Raw genomic sequence first — 23295 nt, 5'->3', positions numbered from 1 at the left:
GAGAATTAAAGCACAAAAAACAGTAGTCTTTGTCTAAGACCTATATGGGAAAACCAGAGTACTGTTCTTGCATAAAAAGATTCAAGAGAACTGTTTTACAAATTGCCTCTGAATGTTGATAAGATTTTGTGAAATAATATAATCCTATCTCTGTTGAGAAGAATATACATTAAAAGCCCATCCAATGTATAACTGCTCATTTGATAACTGCTGAATATCTGACTCCAGATGAGAATAACTTCATGCATATTAAAAAGTACTATCAGAATAATGAAAACATGTGGCTTCAGAGAAGGTTTACAAATGTTTCCTTTTTTCAGTGCTCCTGAACATAGGAAGTGTAAGAAATTAGGAGCAGCTTCAGAAAAGATTCCTCAAAAGAAGTGCTTTTAACCACCTTTTGCAAAAACATCAACCAAATACTGTCTTCCTGACACTGTGTACGTTAATAAAAATAAAATATTTCATATCATCACAAGAATTAATTAAATTAAGGATACAGTATAAAAAAATAAAGGAAATAAAATAACTCTGAAGTTTCTGCACCCACTGCAAAAGGGGAAAAATAAAAACCTAGATCTTTGCATAGGTACCATTATTCAACATACAAGTACCTGAGAAGACAACAGATCAGGCTTTATTTTGACAATAAAGTTGTTCTATTGCTCGAAGAAACAATATTCCCCTCCCTAAGTGCCTTGTCATTGTCTTCAACTCTTGTGTTTCCTGCTCACTAACACAGGGGGGAAAAAAGCTTGATTTTAACTTGTGTCACTTCCTGATGCAGTTCCTTTGTGACTGGGTGAATGTCTGAGCCAATACCAGGTAGGGGATGAGTCAGAAATAGAAGTGGGGACACGATTTTTTCAAAAGCGGCATCACAGTGGCCATGTAAATTGTTCATTTGTACCACAGTGAGCCAAGGGGATTCCGTGCCTGCACCTGACGTGTATGATGTAAATACATGCTGGAATTTAACAGATAGTTTTCTCACTGAGGCTTGACTCCACTATGTAGTTATAAATCGCACGTGCCAGATAAGCTTCAGCATTTAGTGTTCTAGAGGAAGACAGGACAAATCATATCTCTGCTCCTGTACATATCCTTGTGAGATGAACGGCACAACTTGAGCCTGACGAAGGAAGATCTTCAAACCATGAGCTAGGATTGACCATATCAGCCAACCTGCTCAGGAGAAAGGCCATACCACTGCCAATCCATAAGGAAGAAAGAGAACTCAGGAGATGTTTGGACCTCAAATGGATAATTGGTCATAATAAATTATTGTGTTTTGTTTCTGACTGAAAACAATTCTAAATTAGGAAAAATGGAAAAGCTTTTCCTCTCATGAGGACAGTCAGGAAATTAAGAAGCTTGTCCACATAGATTGTTTAGACTCCATGCTGTGATAAAGGCCTGGGTAACCTTGCCTTACCCAAAAGCTGATTTAGTTTTCAGCAGTAGATTGGACAAGTCAGCTTCTGAGTTCCCTTCCATGCAGAATTATCTTGCTCATAAAATTTGGTCATTCTGTCTTGTGTTTCTTTACAAGCTGGTTATATGGACACATACATAACATTGAATTCCGGAGTTAAACTCGAGATTTACAGCTAGGTTGATTTCTATTTCCATGGATATGACAATTTCTAGGAATCACATTCTCCTTTTACTAAGCACTAAATTGAAATGCCACAAAGTAACTTTTATAAAAAGCATAGACTGCAAGGTGTCTACCCTGGAGTTACAGATTTTCACCAGATTTTCATCATGTAACTCATGTTTATATGTGTCTATTCTGGCTGCAAAGTTTGAGGCACGTTTGTCGCTGCACTTTGAACTGAAACCTGAGAAATTAATGCAGAAAACCCCAATGAAACAGGGTACTCAGTATGGAAGGGCCTTCTATTTCTTCAGAAACACACAAGAACAAGTAGTAGAAAATAACACAAGAGCCTCTGCCTCTACCGTTAAACATATGATTTGATATCTTATTCTCTCTTACATTCAAATCTTTCTCATGTTTCAGTAAGAATTTGAGAGTACCAGATGTAAAGCCAGTTTCAAAGCCCTTTTCAGATGATGATTGCCAGATAGAATCACACAATAGAACAATGACGAACATGTCATTAACCTCCACAGTCACTTAACAAATTCTCCTCTTAAACACTTATTGTGCCTGAACCCTACACATTACAGAATGCTTTTAGGAGGGTTCCAAACAACCTCATGGAAATGCCACAGGTGAAATGCTGAATCACCAAGATAAAAATTAAATTACAGAAGTAAACAGCGAAGGACAGAAATACCTCACTTCTGTGGAAAGCTTTTGTTTACAAGAAAGTAAAGAACTTCATTTTTGTTCTCAGTCCTTCAGAAAAAGATAAAAATGATAACAAACAATGGATGGATTATCAAAGGCTCAAACTAGATAATATTTTTAGCATTGGTATTCCTCCTATTCATGATTTTCTGCTCTCCCTGCTCCACAGTTAAGCATTATCTCTGTTACCTTCTGTTCCCTGTTTTAGAAGAAAAGGATTTAGGCACTCCAAAACTTGGCTGATTTTTGCAGTGACATTTTTTATCTTTTTTTTAGGTTTTCTTTTGTTTGTTTTTTTAATATGTGTTTTTTGGTTTTTTGTTTTATTTTGTTTTTGCAATTAAATCCAGTAAAATTAATTCTATTCACTATCAGTAAACAAGCACTCTGATAATTACAGGAGGTTTTTCTGACTGCACTTTGCTTGCACTATTAATTGAATAAAATTTTCTACCTATTTGGCTACAGCCATGACATTCCTCTGAAATAATTTTTCCTGTGATAAGCAATATCAATTTTGGTGCTATTATTTAAATATAAATCCAACTGTTATCAGATCACAAACTTTTTCATCTGGCACTTTTATCATACTTATTAAAATCATATTACTCATAAACCTTACCTTCCTGAGTCCTTCCTCTTAGCATTAAACACAGATTTTAAAACTTTGCATTAGTGAGAAAGTAGTTATAATTATCTAAAACAGTGTCAACAGTCTTCATTATTAAAACAGGGATTGTCATACTTGTCACTAATTTGAAATGATTTTTCAAGAAAAAAAATGCTGGGCCTTAGGTCAGATTTTTTTCCCTCCTATTTTAATCTCTTCTTATGAGAACCTCTGCTTCTTGTCTTGTCTGTTTTGGTTTGTTTCTTTCAACATATTGTTACTTTCATTGGTACTTGTACTATTGAGGTGTGATTTTCATCCCTGTGCTGCCACATTTATGTCAGGTAGAGGTTTTCCTCTGTAGCCTTTTATATGAGCATTATTTAATAAAGTACATTAAATGAAAATAACTCTAACCTGTTTGAGCACTGGATAAATAAAATAAACACTTTGGTAAAAAGTTCTGATTGAGAATCTGTCTTATTAATGCATGTGTCTCTTGAAGATTAATTGTTGTGGCAGCACACTTAATTTTTAAATGCCTCCTAAAGGCTAATTTTTATTGCAACCAAACTGGCAATAAAAGTGACCATATATTTATCTAACATGGATAGCTGCATTTTCCACACAAAAAAAAAAAAACAACCCCAGAAAATACCCTTTTCCATAACAGATATTATCTGCCTGCTCACCCTCACTTTAATTATCACTAGTAAGTATATTCTTCACTAATATTTCTTACAGGTTCTGTTTATCATTTTGTTCTTTCGCAGCACTAGTAAAATGGAATTTCGAGTCAGGAAATACTAATTAACAACCAAGCCCTCCAAATATGGAGGAAGAACAGCTGTAACTTGTGTATTGGTTTGGCACAGCCTAGTTTTTGGTAGACAAAAAGGAACATTTCACTAGATCTTACTAACTTTCAGTTTTTTGTTTATTGAAAAAAAATAGGTAAAATAATTTCCTCAAATAAGTAATTTTCCTTCAGTTTCACTTCCAAAATTTAAGAAACGCTGTTATTCTACTCAAGCTGGCAAATGTTAGAATAAGCAACATGACAACAAGAGATCTGAAGGGCACCTACATAACTTTTTACAACTATTTAAATGAAAATGCCTTATCAAGATTTTCTTGAGAGAGAAGGCTGCCAAAACTGAAATATTGTAACAACTGACTACAAAACTATAGAAAGTTAGCACTTCATAAAGAATTCCAAGTCTTGTCTTATGGATAGCACCAGCCTATCCACTTGATGCACAATCTGGTTCTTTATTTCAGTTAGAAATAAAAAGTAGAAATATTTTTTTAACACAGCAGATGTTCAGAAGAAAAGTTTGAGGGATTCTTTTAAATCAATAGGTGTAACAGTCATATAAAGCACCAAATTTTCTAAGAAATTTTTATAATACTCATTATCCAGATCAACCAGTAAGTTTTTAGCAATTTTGAAAATTAGGTAAATACTTTTTTACAGAATGAAAGATAAAGAACCTGCATTTAGTTTTAGATTAACTATAGTCTAAGGGCGTATATAGTATTACCACTGTAAATCTAATTAACAAATTGCTGTTAATTAAGCTTTCCAAAGCTGTTTTTCCCAACATATGGGGGGATACTTTTCTGTAATTGAACACATCAGTCCTATTTAGGGAATATAAATGACAAGCTAAAAAAAGAATATGTTCTCAGTCTGTTTCTGTACATGAGCAATTATTAAATTAGCATTGTAAATTTTCATGTTTTGCAAACATATAAAGGGAATTTCCATATATAATCTTATTATATCATTTGAATACAGCCTTGTATTTATAGAACAAGAAATGAAATAATTGTTTGTAGCTCATAAATGAATAAATAAAACACATTTAAGAAAAATCTAATGCATATTTAGCTATTCAAGTGATTCATAATATCTGTATGTCATTGGTGTTACCTCACTAATTATTATAAATTATTGTTTAAAATTTATTTTAGCTGACAGCTAGTTAAAAGATTTCAGTTTAAGAGCTTGAAAAACTCAATGGCAATTATACCTAATACAGGTAATTAACTATGTAGGTGGCAGTATAAATTAACTCACATTAGAAAACACTACTTGCTAAATCTTAGACTTTTATTACATTCTGAAGCAGTGAAAATATATTACTTATAAGCAACACTTACAGAAACCTAATCTGATGCTTTTAAAACGATATAATTATCTAATTTTAGATCTTTCCTTATTATAAAATCAAACCCATTTTGTTTGGTCTCTGTTACATTTGGAGGGGCTTTACACTGATATGAAGAAAACCACTCTCTACTGACCTTAATGTATCTAGCCAGCCACTTGTATCACCATTTGCTCGCATGCTTCTGTCATACAGAATCTCCAGAAAGCTTCATGAGCCAGTTAAGAGATCAAAATTTTACTGGAGACCATAACTGTGATTTATGGGCTTGTATACAACTCCTTTTCTGTGAATCTACAGCTTATTTAAACTAATAAAATAAAGAAAAGGATTTGTCATATTGACCTGTTTCTTGAGTAGCATGATGCTGTTACCATAAAACTACCAGACCAGAAAGCCACAGAATTTATATTTAATGTATAAAATTTATTTTTCCTATTTAATGGAATCTGGTCTTGAAAGAAGTTATTTACTATTTTATTTCTTGTGCTTGTGTTACAACACCTACATAACACATCTACACTGAGATTAAGAATTGAAGAAGTCAGACTAGCAAAAATATTGTTCCTACTGCTAAGTCAACAAACAAAAAAACAGTCATAAACTCTGATTGAAGGTGCTATATTTGTGGTAAAACCAGCTCCAAAAAGTACTGCAACTATTCAGCTAAGGGTGTTTGGTCTCACAGATCAGGATAGATATTTCTTGGTAAAGTGTATCACCAACCATACTCACATTATTTAGAGACCATGCATGCAGCTCTCTGTATAGAAACTCCTCCAGAGACAGCCCATGGCCAACAGGTGTGGCCAATGCTAATTCCCCCTAGCTCTGTGCTGAAAGCCTCCACACCATTCACTTTCTGACATTATGAAACTCTGTGAAGGCTTCACCAATCCTACCGAGTGCAACAGTCCATCCCAGTCTGTTTCTAAATATACACATTTTCCCTATAATAATGGTTAAATGGTTAGACACAATTAGGTAAATGAGTCTACAGTGCCCTTCATCTTGATGCTACATCTTCACAATATATTTAAAAAACATTTTACAGCTGCAATTGGAATATCAACATTTATGCCATGGTCACAATTATTAATGTGAAGGGGTTTTTTTAGCAAGACTACATATTCACAAAAAGATGTATTTTCACATTTTGTCATCTTTTTTATCACATTAAAGTTGCAATATTTGACTTACCCTATTGTAGGTGGTTCAGAACCTTCTATTTCCAAATAATCATATTTTTCTTCCATTTGGAAATCTGTAAATATGAGTGAGATAGTATCGCCAGGCTCTGCCACAATTGTCCATGTGCAATCTGCATTATTATGATATTCATTAGGAAAGTTGGGACTTGTGATGATTCCACTTGATCCTCTCATAGTTCCTCCACAAGCATCCTCAGCTGTAAAAAAACAAAGCAAAACAAAAAAATTAAAATCACCCCTTAAAAATGTATACTTTCTTGCTGAGAATAGAAATTCATTGCTGTTTAGGTGAACAATTGCTTAAAAATTTTTTACATGCTTGACTTGGAATTCTGCTCCAAAATTAAGGTGCTAAAATGTAATTGCTTCAAGTTACCAATTACCTAAGGATTATTATACTTGTGCCAGCACATATTTTTATAATCTACTATTTATTAATAGGTGTAAATTTTGATTGGCATTGTTTAAATTTACAATAGCATGCAAAAATGTCACTATTTCTTATTTTGCTTTAACCAAAAATGCTTTAATTAATCAACTCAAGCTTAATTCCTATCATAAACAGTCTGACACATGAAGTGCAGCAGCCACATTATACTGGGAAAAGAAGCATGAAAATCTTACACATTATATACCAATTTTATTGTCATATTTTATTTTAGTGAGTATCTAGTAATAAGGTTTATTCTTGAGAAATCATTTTCACATTTTCCCACAGCTGATCAGTTTTCAAACCAAAGCCATTCATGAGTAATTTCTTAATGTCAGATGCAAGATGCTTTCACAATTAAGATGTTTACATCAGTGTAATATGTTTTAATAGATCAAATATTTACAATTTTACCATAGAAATACATTTTTCATGTCATATGAAACTGTGAACTATTTGATCAATTATCACAATGATTATTTTTAACAGTGCTCTGAAACCAAAATTTCTCCGTTTTTTAGCACATGATCTTAGACTGGATATACCAGGCAAACATTGGATATTCACAAAATCAGTTCTAAAAGAACTTGTTCTATGATGAAACAATTCTCAAATTATTGGTGTTCTGTATCTTCTTTATTAATAGTATATATATGCCTAATAACTCAAAAAATTATTTTTAAGGATCTTACGTTAAAATTATTTCTGTGAGCTACTAAAATTATTTGTAAATTTAGTGCTTTGTCTTTCAAAAATGGAAATACCTTTCAAATAACTTCAATGGAAATAACATTTTGCATTACCTATTCAGTTTATTACCCAAATGTTTGGAGCATATTTGAAGGTCTTTTCTGCTCAATTAGAGTGCTAGTATGAATAAAATTTGCCTCAGAGTCTGAAAATCCAGTCAATATTGATGAAAATGAAATGATAAAGAATAAATGATAAAATGAATGATAAAGATAGGAAAAAACAAACCAAACAACTTTAAGGAGTATAGGATCACGGAATAAAAGTTTAAATAATTCTGACACACATAATGGCTCACTTCAAACAGAAAGAAAAAAATTCATGACTCTTTCTTACAGCAGTTTACAAGTTTAAAATACCAGGTTTTCTCTTTTAAAAATTCTGCTAAATTATGCCATGGCCAGATTAAAAAAACAAAACAAAACAAAACAAAACAAAACAAAACAAAACAAAACAAAACAACCAAACACAAAGTAAAAACATATTTTAAATTTATTCCTAATAATTAGGCAAAGCACTTTGAATCCACCAAATATAATAAAACTGAGAAACCTCATCACACCACAGGTTCTGTCCCCATACTGTGAAAGGAATAAAAAAAAATAATGTTTTCCTGCATTACAGACATTGAGAAAAATAATTTTAAATTGCTAATTTACAATAGCAAACTTTCCTACTATATTGCAGAATCCATGTTCTGCTTTTTACAAATTAATTATAGAGAAACCTATCTTAGTTCTGAGAAATACAACAAACTGTTTACTAACAATGTTGCTATAGTATATTAAAACTTAAAAAATTAGTGTGGCACTGTTCAAAAATATAAACAATGCCAATGAACGTGCAGTTTATTCTGAGACACAGCTGTTTAGGAATTTTTCCAAAGTGTGATTTTGCTGCCATCAGCAAAATGGCCCAAACAAATAATCATGGTTTTTATTCTGATTCATGTAGCAAATTTGCTACAAATACAATTAATATAATCTACATTTAAGTGTTGCATATATAACTAAAAGCACACTCATCTTGGTGTAGTGCAAGCATTAAAACAATAAATAACAGAATTACTGTACTGTGATTTTATTTTCCTCTGCCTACAATATAATTTGCTTGGTTCAAATCTTGCAATCACATCCCTATAGGTAAAAGCTCCCATCTGTGAGAAGACTGAAAAGCATTATGCCCATGCAAATGTTTGGTGCCTTAAGTTGTGAAGACAGTGTAAAAAAAGATTTAATTTTCAAGTAAATTGACAAACACTGTTGACAGGAGTTCTACCACTAACTTCATAGTGTACAAGACCCTGACAAATAAAAGAAGATGTAGTAATTGTTATTTTGTGCAACCTGCTTTTAGCACCCCTATTTCTATCACAATTGAAGCAGCATAATTTCTTAGATGTCAGCTATGAAATGTTGCAAATAAAAGAATAACTGGTGCGGGAACATTTATAAAGAGTAACAGTGGCTGATCTTCATCAATGTGCAACAAGCCCAGTCAGGAGATGTGAACAAGGAAGAGAGGAAAGATAATCTTTGCTGTAATTTTGGTGCAGATTCACAACAATCTCCTTCCCTGACTTTCCGTAACTTTCTGAATTACCTCTAACAAACTACCAAGGTACGAGTCCTCAAAAATACTTAAGTGCCTAACCCTCTTTTTCCATGGGAAAAGACAAGCCCTTTCATGGGATTGTCTTTGCTCACAGTATACTTGGTGGCTAAAGCAGCAGGATGGGGAAACCCAGTGTGTGCCTCAAGGACATTTAATCTTGGGGAAAAAATAATCTGCGGTGCAAGTTTTTTTGTTGCAGGGAGTAAAACAGCAGGAATAACATGAACCTATGAAGAATGAATTTTGTGAGGAGCAAGGACAGTGTGGCAGTGACCCGGATCTGGTTGGTTCTGGTGCCCAATCATCAAGTGTGCTGCTTCTCCTGTCATAGGCACCCATCCTGATGAATGGATCCCAAATCATGGACTATTTTTGAACATCTAGAGAGGAGGATGAAGTCCATGAAATGGGAAAATGATACCTCTCTGTGAAAGGATGGAAGACAGTAGTTAATGAGAATGTATTTATCTGTTGGTTATCAAGACAATTTAAGGATGTAGTTATGTTGTGTGTGTATGTGCTGCATGCTTCCACACCCAATGCACACTACGATCACTACTGTCAAAATGTAGTAGCTAAACAGCAGTAAAGCACCTAAATACCTTGAAAGAATTGTCTGCATCCCTCTCCTTTTAATTTCCAATTAGCAAAAATGAAGAAAAAAACTCACAGAAATTGTAAGAAGACAACACTTCAGTTAAGACTTGATAGAGTCTGACATTGTTCAATTACAATTACATAGCTAATACTGATTTATTTCAAAATCTACTTTTATAATTCATACTCCATGCTTTCAAATTAAATTGAATTGGTCATGTACTGGGAAATTTTATCCAATAGCAATCTTGCAAATGTGATATGAAGGCATAAATGCAAAACATGCACTTACTTGCCAATATGTCATTTTTCCCAACATATTTCTCTGATCTTTACCATATGCTGAGAGGGGAAGTTTGTTCAAAGTGATATGCAAGAGGGGACTTGGCATTAAAAAGCTTTTCAAGGTATTATGAATTTAAATTAAGATCTCTGTTTGAATATGCATAAGGGCTCTTGTGCAGAGGGAGTATCACTGATATCATGATGAGTGATGATTATGAAAGTAATGTTTTGGGGGTTTGGTTTTTGTTTTACTTTTTGTGGGCATAGATTGTTTCTATTTATGTTCATAGATACCTGCAGTTTCTTATCTCTCTTCTTTTTTTTTTTTGCTTTTACAATCTTATGACTAAATGCCCATTAAAAAGAAGGAAAAAAAGTGAAATGTCTACAACTTCAAATAATCTCCAGTGAAATCCTATTTCATAAAATTTTATCTTTTTTTAATTCCTGTTTTGCTGTTCACCGTTCACTTTTCATAATAAATTTTGAAAATATATTTCTCTAGTTATGTCTTATTTAATTTCCTGCTTATTCTTGTAGCTTTCAGTGATACAATAATGCTACATAAATATTGAACAGTAAAATGGATGATCAAAGACAGGCAATGTCATCAGTGATTTATACAACATGCAAATTTGTGGATTTCATTGAGAATTCAATGAGATTGTATGGTAGATCAAGCTTTAATCTGGTACATAATGTATCACATCATCTTATCTATCTAGATATTTTTAGCAAATTAAACAGTTACATTTTCCACACATCCTATGCTGCCTTCACAAAAAAAACCAGCTTCAATTTAGTTTCTTATTCTGTTTCTTCATTGGCTGTGCTACATTTGGCAGAATAGAAACTATACAGGCTAAAGTGAAAAGCACCTTAAAAAGTTAAACTCAGTTTTAAAATCTGTAGTATTATAGTCTGATTATGAAACTTGCTAATGAGCACAGTAATAGATTACATAGGCACAAAAATGTCTTTAGGAACCTCTATAGCCAATGCCAGTTCCCTCTGCTTCCTCCTTTGCACAAACACTTTCTGCTTTTGTTTCCTGCCCACTTTTCTTGGAGAGTCTTTATATGTCTATTGCAAAACTCCATCAGTGCCAACTGTTTTGCTGTTGCTCTATGATTTTAATTATGTCCTTCATCTCTGATCACATGTAAATTTGCAATTCTTGGGCTTCTTGTGCCACATTTGCTTGCGTGCAGACACTTGAGAGCTGTTTCTGGTCACTCAACTTCATCAAAAAGAGTGCAAGAAAATCCCTCATGAGTCTGTTCTGCATGTACTCTGATCCTCTGCTCCTCAATAAGACTTCAAGCTTTGGTAAACAGCTACAAAAACCCAGTGGACCTGGGTGAAAGATCTTCTCATTAGGTTAGCAAGATCTAGCTCTGCTAAATAAAAACTAGCTCTTCAATTTAGTCTCAATAATGTAATGTTTAGAGTCAGAGATTAAAAGAATGGATCTGTACAGTATAGAGATCAGTGTCTATAGTATAATGTATATTATATTTATTTTATAAAATATTTTGATACATTCTAGAAACTCCGAAATAGAATGCAAGATAGATATATAAATATATAATATCTGAGCAACATTCATATGCTGACTTTTTCTACAAATCTTTAGCAATGAAAATATTTCAGCCTTTCCTCATAATTTATGCACAAAGATAACCCTACAGATTACAGAAATTGAAATATAAAGATTGAAAAACAACCATCAACTGAAAATCTTTCGGGATAACTTTGCAGAAAATTTTTCATCTTTTCAGCTTACATAAAGTTCATCCAGCTTTTGAGTAGAGGGACATAAAACAGTTCTTGAGGACAAATGGAAGTCTTATTTTCTGTGTTGATTTGTAAAACTCACAGATTTTAAATTCCAAATAAACACAGTGATGACTATAAATTGACATGATTCACATCCTCAGATCTCTCACTTTGCACTTTTGTGCTGTATACCAGTAAAATTACACAGATTTGACAGCCAGCAAAAAATAAAAAAATCAAATAATGCATCTGTAGCTAAAGAGGTGAGGAGTTTAAATGGTGCTTGAACATAGGTTCAATGGAATAAATTACCTTCCCACCTATCACCACTGAGATAGAACCACAAAAACTGCCTATGCCAGGGGAAAACACTGCAATAGCCACACAGCCTGTGCCTGCCTGGAGGCCGGGATTGGGCAACATGGGGTGACCCATGAGGAAGGCGGCCATGCATGGCCCAGGCCCGGCACAGCTGTACCAGCACCGCGGCCTGGCCATGCTGAGGGCAGCGGGCACCAAGAGCACTGAGGGCGGCAGGGGAGGCACAGAAGGGCACCAAGGGCAACAAGGGCAGCAGGGGAGGCACAGCAGGGCACCAAAGGCACTGAGAGTGATAGGGGAGGCTCAGCGGGGCCCCACGGGCAACAAGGGTGGCAGGGGAGGCTCAGTGGGGCACCAAGGACACTGAGGGTGGCAGGGGAGGTTCAGTGGGGCACCAAGGGCACCAAGTGCAGCAGGGGAGGCACAGCAGGGCACCAAGGCAGCAAGAATGGCAGAGAAGGCACAGGGGGCACCAAGGGCACAAAGGGCAGCAGGGGAAGACACGATTCTATGAGGACGCAGCGAAGGATGACAGACAAAGGGGAGCTGTGGGCGCTGTCCCCTCGCCACAGGTCAATGGCCTAAGGAAGGTGAGGTGCGGCAGGAGTGAGGGGAAGGTACAGAGCCAAGGTGAAAGCAGAGGAAATCACTGTTCTCTAGGTGCTTAAGCGCTCTAACATCTTGACTAAACGCTTTTGTTACTTGGCAATAAATAAAAGTTCAATGATATCCTCAGAGTTACCCCTTTTTTTCTCCAAGGGAAAGTCATGTTATGGATGCTATTTAGGCAAGTTGGGCTCTTCTGTATTGCTAAGAAAAGTAACTGTTTTCTAGTCAATGGTGCACAGAGGTCTCATTTATTGTTGTTTATTCTATAAAGAAGGAAGGAAACGTTTAAATACAAGTAAAGTCTTAGCACAGAAAGCCAATACTTTGTCTTTTTTGCAAAAACAAAACACAAAGAAAAAAAATCAAAACAAACATACAAACAAACAACAACAGCACAAAAAAAAAAAAAAGCCCCAAAGGGTGCAGCCTCCTGAACTCTTACTTATATATTTGGTTAAAAATGTACATAGAATTGTTTTTATAAATTTTCTGTTTTAGTAGACCGGGACATGAATTAGTGGATTAATTAATAAGATTTTTTTAACAAAAATAACCAGTCTGTATATCAGTCAACTGTGCCTTTACTGCTGTCTTCCGACAAAAAAATTAATTACAGGTTTTTCTCACATAAAATGAGCTTTGGGAAAAGATTAGTGTTTTCATTACTTGCGAACAAAGATAATTTAAATTAAAATATTTGGGCAGGCCTTGTATGAATATAAGCTCAACAGAAAAATATATAAAGATTTCTTGATGATCAAACTGTTTCCTATTGCTTTGTGAAACAATAAAGCTTAGAAACTCTGCAGCATTAAGATACTCATTTAGATTTCATGGTTCTCAACCCTGATATTTACTTTTTGAGTTGCTGAGGGGCAGAAAACATAAGAGTAAATTCATTAAAAATGGAATAAAGAGAAAAGTAGAAAATACTTTAGTTGATTGCTTCAACAAAAAAAAGGAAAAAAAACCCCTATAAGTAAATACATCAATTCATCAACTTGAAATTCAACTATTTTATTTCTCATTATTTTTAATTTCTGCAGGGAAAAACATTTTTTACTATGATTTATAAATGTAATTTTGCCTTTAAAACTTGTCTTTTAACCAAGCCTGAAAAATGTGAAAGATGATAAATGACATAATATTTGAGATTTTAGAAATTACTGATGATCTCATGGATTTTGTTGGGTTTTCTTTTTTTCTTGAGAGAAACTACATCAAAGTATGTACTTGGCAGTGGCTGATTTTTACACCCGGTTTTGCAGTTTTGCCTCTGAACCACAGAAAAAATAGAATTATTGTAATTTAAAACCAAATATTTATGGAAATATATAAAATAATGGCAATGTTGTGTTTTAACCCACCTGGCAACAAAGCACGGCACATCCACTCACTCCAAATGAGTAACTAAGTATTTGAAGTGGAATTTCTTTTATTTATCTGTTGATATTTTACTGTATAAAAGAAGTTTCTTTCTATTCTGTGAAAATCACGTGGTGGTAGAGTCAGGAAGAGGGCTGAATCCTAACCAGAGCACCCAGTGTCATCTGACAGACAGCGCGCGCAGAGAGGAAGAGTTAGCGATTCCTTTGGCATCAATTTGCACCTCTTGGTTTGGAGGAACTTCTCAGGAGAAGAGTGTAGCAGGCAGGATGTGAAAGCCATCAAGAAAAAATGGCACAAATGACCATTATAGCGAGTTAGTGTGGCAAGATTTGGTGGTATCATTGTTCTCTGCAGATGTCAGGGGCTGTCTCCATGGAGCCAGTTCCAGGATGCTCCAAGATGGAGCTGCACCACTGTAAAGCTGAGGCAATTAGCAGTATTGGTAGTGCCTCTGTGGTAACATATTTAAGAAGAGGGGAAAATGCTGTACAGCAGCAGGGAGAGGGAGACAGAGAGAGAGGGGGAGGTGTAATAAAAACTTGAAGACATCAAGTCTAGTGAAGAAGAAGAAGGTATCATAGGCTACAAGTGCAAAAGTTCCCCTGTACCCGGTGAAGAAGACCATGGTGATACAGGCTATATGGAGCTTATGTTTGCCTGGAGAGGGTGTGAAACTTACAGCCTTGGAAATAACTGCCTTTAAAGTCAGACTTGAGAGGTCTGTTAAATTTGATAACCTCTTGTGGTCCTGAAATATGCTCTCCTATGATTCAATATAGTTCTCCTATAAAGGTTCAAGATAGAAACATAACATCCAAGAATATTGAAAAACTAAAACAGTGAAGAACTTATATTGTTTGAATTCACTTAATATTTTTTAAATTTTCCTGCACATAATCTAGTAGAACACCTAGAGCAAGAACAGGAGAAAGAGAATACTTCCTTTGTTTTATTTTCAACTCTCTTGACCTGATTAACAGTTGTATTTTTTTTCCTCAGAACCGGTGCATTATTTTAAGTTTTGCACCATTCAATGGAGAATGGATTTCAATGCGTACATCTTCAGTTATTTTTATCTTAGCTTCAAAAATGTTGGAATGAGACCACTTCAATGTCTAAACCATCAAGCAAGATTTCATACAAATTTTTCTGTATTACATTCAGTATAGGGCTTTAGAGGCATAAGAGGCTATCACAACTTTCATTGTCTAGTCCTTTGAACCTTCTGGCCTAATGACAGCTGGATTACAAGGAGCATGGATCTTAAAATAACTTACTTTTAACTGAAGAAAAATGCAAATGTTCATCAAAATTTCTTGCTAAAATGTGCAATTCCATATGCTCATTTTTGTAAAACCTCTAAACAACAGGCTGTATTCGTACCCAGCACGGTGCAAAATAAAAAGCACAATTTCTGTGGCATATTTGCGATCTCTTTACTTCTGTAAACTTACATTTCTACAAGAATTTGTGTTGTATTGCATCATAAAATACCTAAATGATGGCAAAATGTTTCAGAGTCAATAAGGTTTCAGAGTCAAGATTTCTGTAGTTGCTTAATTATGCAGAAACTTTAGAATTCAGCACTCCTGAATGTGAGCTATGACTGATGCTTCACCAGAAGAGAGAAGCAGGACTTAACCTCTTCTGAAGACATTTTCTCAGCCAATTTATGACTGCTTTGGCAGCTCTGTTACCTTATTTGCCAAAATTTATCAAACTTAAATTAAGTCTGCCTGCATTTGAAAAGTTCACAGAGACATTCAAATTTGGAAAACTAAAATCAGAACTGGAAGAAAAAGATTTTTACACCACAGAAGCATTTAGAAATAGGAGTTTCAGTGTTCTGCTTGAGTGATGAACAAAGTTTTTGAAGTAGAAGTTGAATATATCTTCTTCACTTTAGCCAGTAACACTCTCCTAGACAAACTGATAAAGTACAGGGTAGTGACGAGTCTGTGATATGTGTTGAAAAGTGACTGAAAAGCTGGGAGGTGAAATGCATGAAGGGTGGTGAAATGCAAAAAGCAGCATAATGTCCAGACAGAGACCAGTTCCCTTGCACCTGGAGTACTGAATCCAGGGATAGCTCCCCAGTATGAGAGACATGGACAGAGAGAGTCCCACAAAGAGGAAAATTATTCAGGGACTGGAGTTCCAGACATACCAGGGAATCTGAGAGTGCATGTTCAGCCTGGGGTAGAGAAGGTTCAAGGGGAATCATCAATGCTTATAAATACTTGACAGGGAAGTAAAGAAGATGGAGACAGACTCTTTTCAATAGTACAAAGAGAAATAACAAGAAAATTTGGCATAAATTGAAATAAAAGTAATACAGTTCAAACTTACAGTTCAAACTTACAGTTCAAACTGTAAGGTTGATTGAATACTCAAACAGTTTGTTCAGGGAGGCTGTGGGATCTCTATCCTAAGATACTCAAAATTCAACTGGACCTGGCTCTGATCACCCCACTCCAGGTGGCCTTGCTCTCAGTGGGGCGACTTGAACTAGATTATATTCAGAGGTGCCTCCCAGCCTCAGATACTGTCCTTGTGATTCTGGGAATACTGTGCTGTCTTCTAGGTCAAGAACTGAGTACAGTGCAGACTGCAGAAAGCCATGGAAACCAGGATATTGTAAAAACAAATTGATTGTCACAAGTCTTGACATTAGCCACAGATCGACAACTTTCAGACCGATGCCAGAAAATAGAGGAAAGGTTCATAACGTGGGTGGCTGTGGACAGATTGATTTCCTGCAAAGACTCTTGCCTGTAGAGATGTGCTGGAAATGTTTTAATTCACCCATACAAAATTGCATAGAAGCAAAGTGCCCACAGTGGAACTGCTGTGTGTTGAAGCCCAGCCACTGCATAACACCAGCACAGAGTGGCTGGAAGGACTATTGACTTCCGTTGATGTAGCCAACATCCACTCTGGAGTGGGGATCATATGTGAGTAAGGTAAAAGCTTTACCCTGACACATCTGTTTCCTCTGATCTACCTAAAAGACTGAGCTCTGGCAAGTACCTTTTTCAGTATTCCTTTCCTGACACGAGAAATTTCACAGTGAATATATGCACACACACACACACATACACATACACATACACATGCACATACATATTTTTTAGTATCTGTACTTTTTGTCCCTTCAACATTAATCAAAAAAGTTATACATAATATTTCTTTTAAAAAGCCTTGAATTTAGAGCCATTGAGGCCTACAATGTATGTCCTTCTTACTTTACACATCATTGAGTCAACAGGTAGTCATGGCATCTTTGGAACCATTCTGGTTTATGACAGAAATCCAAAGCATTAAAGATGTGTGCTAGAAGTCATTCTAGATCTTTTTCCTGGAAAATCATAATGCATGTCTAATAGTCAATTTAAAATCTCAGGTTGATGTCCATTTTACTGCTTCAGATTTAAAACATGATTCAAATCATGGTCCAAATGCTCATCTTTTATTTTCATTAGCTTGGTCTCAGTTTTTGAAAACTTCAAAGATTCAATTGCCAGGACTTAAAAAATATGCAACATCTTGTAATATTGACCTTGTGAAAAAAGCAATGTAACAGAACTGGGCTAATCATAAATTTAAAAAACCCCATACATCTTTTTAGTACGGTTTTCAGATAAGGATGTTGCAATACATTTGTTGATATTAAGAGTCACAGCACTCTGAATGACTACAGCTGTTACAGACACTTCCCAAAATGAAATAGAGCTGAGTTGAAGAGCAGGTATTTAGAGATGCAGCAATCTCACAATTAAAATTCTGAGGTCCCTGATGACAGACCTTGTAGTAGACCACCTTGCTAAAATCAGAATTCTGAAAAAGGTTCTCTTTATTTCCATATTCATCTTTTCTTCCCCTATTAACTCTCTAGCAGGATATAGACTCAAGTAATTGATTTATTTGGAAGGGGCCTTAATCATCATCTTGCTGCTACCCCTCTCCTACTGGCAGGGACATCTCCAAAATGCAAGACATGGAAGTATTTTGTTTTATAAATTCTATCTAGCTAAGTTTAAAACTTTGCCAAAGTTTGAAAAAAAAGTTGAATATATATGGTTGCTGTCAAGCTGCTTTCCTGATAAAGGCAATTAAACTCGGTATCCTGATATTATCTGTAATAAATATTTATTGGTAGCATGTTGAAAATGAAGTATCATATTACAATGGCATCGTGCTATTGATATGCCTAGACAAAATAAATATCAAAAGGGAATCAGTATGAACATCTTGTCTCAATATAAGCAACTTCATACTCTGACTCCTGTAGTTTGAGCTGAGGTCTATTACGAGCATAAATTAAAGTGCACTAATCAAGATATAATTACTTGCTTGACGTCCAACTAAAAGCACTATAACTGTGTAGCCAATCTAGCAGCATAACCAGTAGTACCTAAGCATTTTTGGGATGTTGCATCACCACAGAGAGACACAATACCCAAGAGGCTTTGAGAAGCATGTGAGTGGTTCACCCAAGGGACAAGGTTGTTTGTAGATACTCATAGGAGACATCCTTATAAAAAACCTGCAATGGGCTGTCCTGTCCAGTCCATTATATGAGAATGGCTGTCAAGGACATGTTTTCAAGATCCTACACCCTGATAAATGCATGTGGACATATTTATATACATTCACTTGTAACACTTCTCATCCAATACTTGGTAGATCACACTGTTTATGAAGATGGTGAGATGTTATGTGCATTGCTGGATTGATTTGCAATTCCATCTGGACCAATGGCATTACACAGGATTTACTAAAGCAATGTTTTTACACAGTAAAGGAAGGTATTTCGAGATAGCATGAGGAAAAAATCTGAGTTCAGCAGACCAAATTTCTATCAAAAGAATTTTAAAATATTAATTCTAAAATGAGTTGGCTTTTAATGCAATGCTGACATAAGGCAAATACTGTTTATGTGTCTGGGCAACTTCAGTGAAGTAACAGCACAGAAAATAAACAAGAAAATACAAATTGGCTGAGGAACCTCGTGCAATTAATTGGCTGCAAAAGTATTTGCATCAAGAATTTGACAATTCTCAAAGCACACAATGTAAAAATACAGTAATAAAATTCATAATGTGTTATTTTCATCGTGATGACAGAGAAACAGTTAGAATCAAAGAAAAACACATTCCTTACATTATAGCATAGACTACCTGAAAGTTAAATAATTCAACAACAGCATAAATTATTGTCATATAAATTAAACATTATGCTTAGGAGAACACGGTGCATATGATTACTTGTATAGCAAAATGCAAAAGAAGCCCTGAACTGCACTGTTGAAACTTGATGCTGAATTGACTATACAATCACAAAGAATTTCAGTTTGTCTGCTTCCTTCTCCAGCACCTCTTGAATCTATAGCTTGGCTTTAAGCAAATTTAGCAGTAGTGACACATTCTGAAAAACTCTGCTAAAATTTTCATGAAAACAGGCAGCTAGATAGATGTAAATTACTAGTCCCTTTGCAGAATTCACACAATGGAGAGCAAATACAATCATATTATTAGACAATGAAAATTCACAGAAGGGAAAGGACTAGAATGCCTTACTTTTTTTTTATTTTTTTTTTTTTACAGCTGACCTCCTCAGAAAATAAAGATTTTCATCTTGTTTTTTTTTCTTTGCTTTTTTCTTTGTTTTTGAAGGGTTAGATAGGAGTCTGAAGATAGCTGAGTAATTTCATTACTTTAGATTTTAAATATTAAAAAAAACATTGATACTTGCAACTCTATTATTTACTTTTTTAATATTTTTCAAACTGATGTGGTTTCTACAAGTGATTGTATTTCTCTGTATCTACAATAACCTCTGCTAAATGAGGATCAGTCCTAGAAGCATAGAGCGGTTGGGTTTGAATTCCAACCCCCCTTCCATGAGCAGGGGCACCTTCCAACCTGGGTTTATACACCTCCAGGGATGGGACATCCACAAACTCTTTGGGCAACCTGTTGCAGAGCCTCACCACCCTCACAGTAAAGAATTTCTTTCCAAGATCTCATCTAAGCCTACCCTCCTTCAGCTTAATGCTATCCCCTATTGTCCTATCACTACATTCCTTTGTGGAAAGCCTCTCTCTAGCTTTCTTTTCGTAGTCACCTTCTAGGTACTGAGGGCCTACCAAAATTATTACTATTTTTGAAGCCATGTTCTATTTACTTCCTACTCTACTCTCTAATGCAGAAATTCTCTATACTTCTGCAGAAATTACTAAAAATTAAGATCAGAAAGTTACACTTTTGAAATATTAAAACTTGTAGAAAATAAAAATTACAGTTTTCAGCCTGCGGCATACAATTTCAAAAATTGTAAAATAGGAAATATAATTATAAAATAATAAAATATGATTATAGTAAATTACCTGAAAAATAATATCACAAGAATGTTAACACATATAGCAGGTCACTATAGTGTTTATATAATATATATATTTACGTATTTTATTGGTTAATGTGTTTTTATATGTATAAATAATGTATTATTATTAAATAATAAATACTCAGGACAATATCTTTATTATTTGAAATACACATGTAAAAACTTACAAGACTATAGTTAGAATTTTTTAGTAAATCTATAACATTCATTGAAAATGCAGCAAATTTATAAAGTTTATCTTTTTTTTAGTTTCTTTTTGAGAAAATGCTATACTATAATGAATTTTTCCCTTGCCTCTTTGATGCAATTGGATTACTTGCCATTCAATCTGTTAATTTGTGGTCAAGATAATGTTCATGTTTGTTCTCCTGACACAGTAAAAATCTTTATTTCAGTTCAACAAAGGGAAATGTACCATTTTTGGCAGAACACAGTACAGTGGTTATTGATAAATGAAGACCAGCAGCCTCTAAATATGATCATACACTGTTTAACAAGGAAACAAAAAAGAGAAAATAAAATACAGACTAATTCTTATTCAAAAATTGGGTTGTTTATTTCTCAAAACAGAGGCATATGCATTCAAGGAAACATACAACTTGTTTTTGCCATGGAGAAATTTGTTTCCAGTTGTATATATTTATATCCCTTTGTGCACCCTCTCCATTCCCCCAGACTTGAACTTTGCATTTGGTCCTTTAAAAATACCCTATAATCACTGTATTGTTCTTACTGACTATTTTATCTTCCATGCCATATTTGGATTGCGGTGACTTTTTTTTTCCATTAACAGTTTCAAAATTGCCTGTTCCATTTCTCAGAATCTTCTTGCCTGCTGTATCTTGTGTTCTCTCATATTTCTTATTCAAAGTCTGGTACTTCAGGATAGGTTTTTCCTGCAATTTCTTTCACTTTGCATTTGCAGTATTCACTTAATATATGGAACTGGAAATCTCATCTAATTTTCATATACGTATACACTAGACTTCTGTATTTGAGCAAGTCACCGTAGGCTCTTTCATAATCATTTATGAGAAATAGTCACTTTTACAGTGCATCATATTAAAAGACTAGTATGAGTGTAAAGGGTCTGAATGACAAGGTTTTAGAACAAGGTGGTCTCCAAGGATGGCTTCTGTGAGAAGCTCCTGGAAGCTTCCCCTGTACCTGACAGAGCTAATGCCTGCTGGCTCCAATGGTTCTTCAAGGATGAGCCCATTACTGACACTGATAGCATCTTTGGGATAATGTATTCAAGATAGGCATAAAAATTGCAATTTTAGCTGGAGAAAGGTATGAGATCATGAGGGAAACGGCCCTGCACACACCAAGGTCAGTTAAAAAGAAGGGGGAGAAAATGCTTCGGACACCACAGCAGAGCTCTCTTGCAGTCTGTGGTGAAGACCATGGTCAGGCAGGCTGGACCTCGTGGAGGTCCCCAGTGGAGCAGATACTCACCTGCAGCCTCTGGAGAACCTCATGCTGCAGCGGGCAGATGCACCTCAAGGACACCTGGCCCCATGGGAACTGTACTGAAGTAGGGTCCTGGCAGAACCCATGGAGAACCCCACACTGGAGCAGATTTGCTGTGAGGACTTGTGACCCCATGGGATATCCCACGCTAGAACAGTCTTCCTGAAGAACTGCACCCCATGGGAGAGACCTGTGGTGGAGCAGTTCATGATAAACTTCAGCCTGGGTGAATGACTCAGTCTGGAGTTTTTTGAGGGCTGTCTTCCATGGGAAGGATTTCACCCTGGAGCAGAGGAAGAGTCTGAGGAGTCCTGCCCATGAGGAGGAAGGAATGGCAGAGACAATGTGCGATGAACTGGCATCGACCCCCATTCTGTGCCATCCCTGCACTTTTTTGGTGGAGAAGGTAGAAAAAATCTTGAGTAAAGTTAGGCCCAGGAAGAAGGGATGGGTGGGGGGAAGGTGTTTTAACATTTGATTTTATTTCCCATTATTCTGCTCAGATTTCATTGGTAATAAACTAATTTCCCTAAGCTGAGGCTATTTTGCCCATGACAGTAATCCTGAGTGATCTCTCCCTGTTCTTATCTGAAACTATAAGCTTTTTGTTAGATTTCCTCTCACCTGCCCAGCTGAGAAGGAGAAGTGATAGAGCCAAGGTCAGCCCAACACAACAGAAAAGACAGAGGTGTACTGGACTGAGTCAAGTTGAAGGTTGTCACAGTGATTTGGGAGCTGGAGCATATGACTAGAGGAGAAGCTGAAAAAAATGGATATGTTCAGGTTGGAGAAAAGAGAATATATGGGGCTCCTTACTGTTGTCTTCAACTTCCTAATGGTAAGGTACTGAGAACATGGAGCCAGTTTCTTCTAAAAGATAAATGGTGGAAAGGAAAAGCGAGAATGAACATAAACTGAAACATGAAATTCAGATTCAATGTAAGGTTTAAGAAATTTTCCATGATTGAGGTCAGACACTGGAACTAGGGCCCAGAGACAGTCTCTGTAGACATTATTTCCATCTTTGAAGAGACTGAGAGTAGGCCCAAGAAAATTACTGTAGTTGAGACCTTGTTGTGGACACAAGGCCTCCTGAGGCCCCTTCCAACCTACATGATATCACAAATCTATGATTTCTTTCAGCGAAGAACATAAGATTCTTTGTTTCATAAGATTCATATATTCTCTGTTGTGGCCCTAAAAATATAGAAATGTAGTGAACATGTAGACTTTTATATTGAAGATGCTTGGAGGAATCCCTCTCATCCTGGCTATCCCAAATCTAGCTAAACACCATTCTGCTTTGTAACTTCACTTGAGTTGATAGT

General features: G+C 35.5%; 1 protein-coding gene across 4 annotated transcripts in view; it reads right to left on the bottom strand.

The window, feature by feature from the left end:
* The window catches only part of CSMD3 (CUB and Sushi multiple domains 3), a 585000-nt gene that overhangs the window by 393414 nt on the left and 168291 nt on the right, over window positions 1-23295 (bottom strand). For all 4 annotated transcript variants that reach the window (XM_058018891.1, XM_058018902.1, XM_058018909.1 and 1 more), the window contains exon 5: window positions 6305-6512. In XM_058018891.1, the coding sequence (XP_057874874.1) occupies window positions 6305-6512 (208 nt within the window). The remainder of the gene's footprint in view (window positions 1-6304; window positions 6513-23295) is intronic.

Source organism: Melospiza georgiana, chromosome 1 (assembly GCF_028018845.1).
Source record: "Melospiza georgiana isolate bMelGeo1 chromosome 1, bMelGeo1.pri, whole genome shotgun sequence".
Lineage (NCBI taxonomy): Eukaryota > Metazoa > Chordata > Aves > Passeriformes > Passerellidae > Melospiza > Melospiza georgiana.
This window is presented reverse-complemented; position numbering and strand designations above follow the sequence as displayed.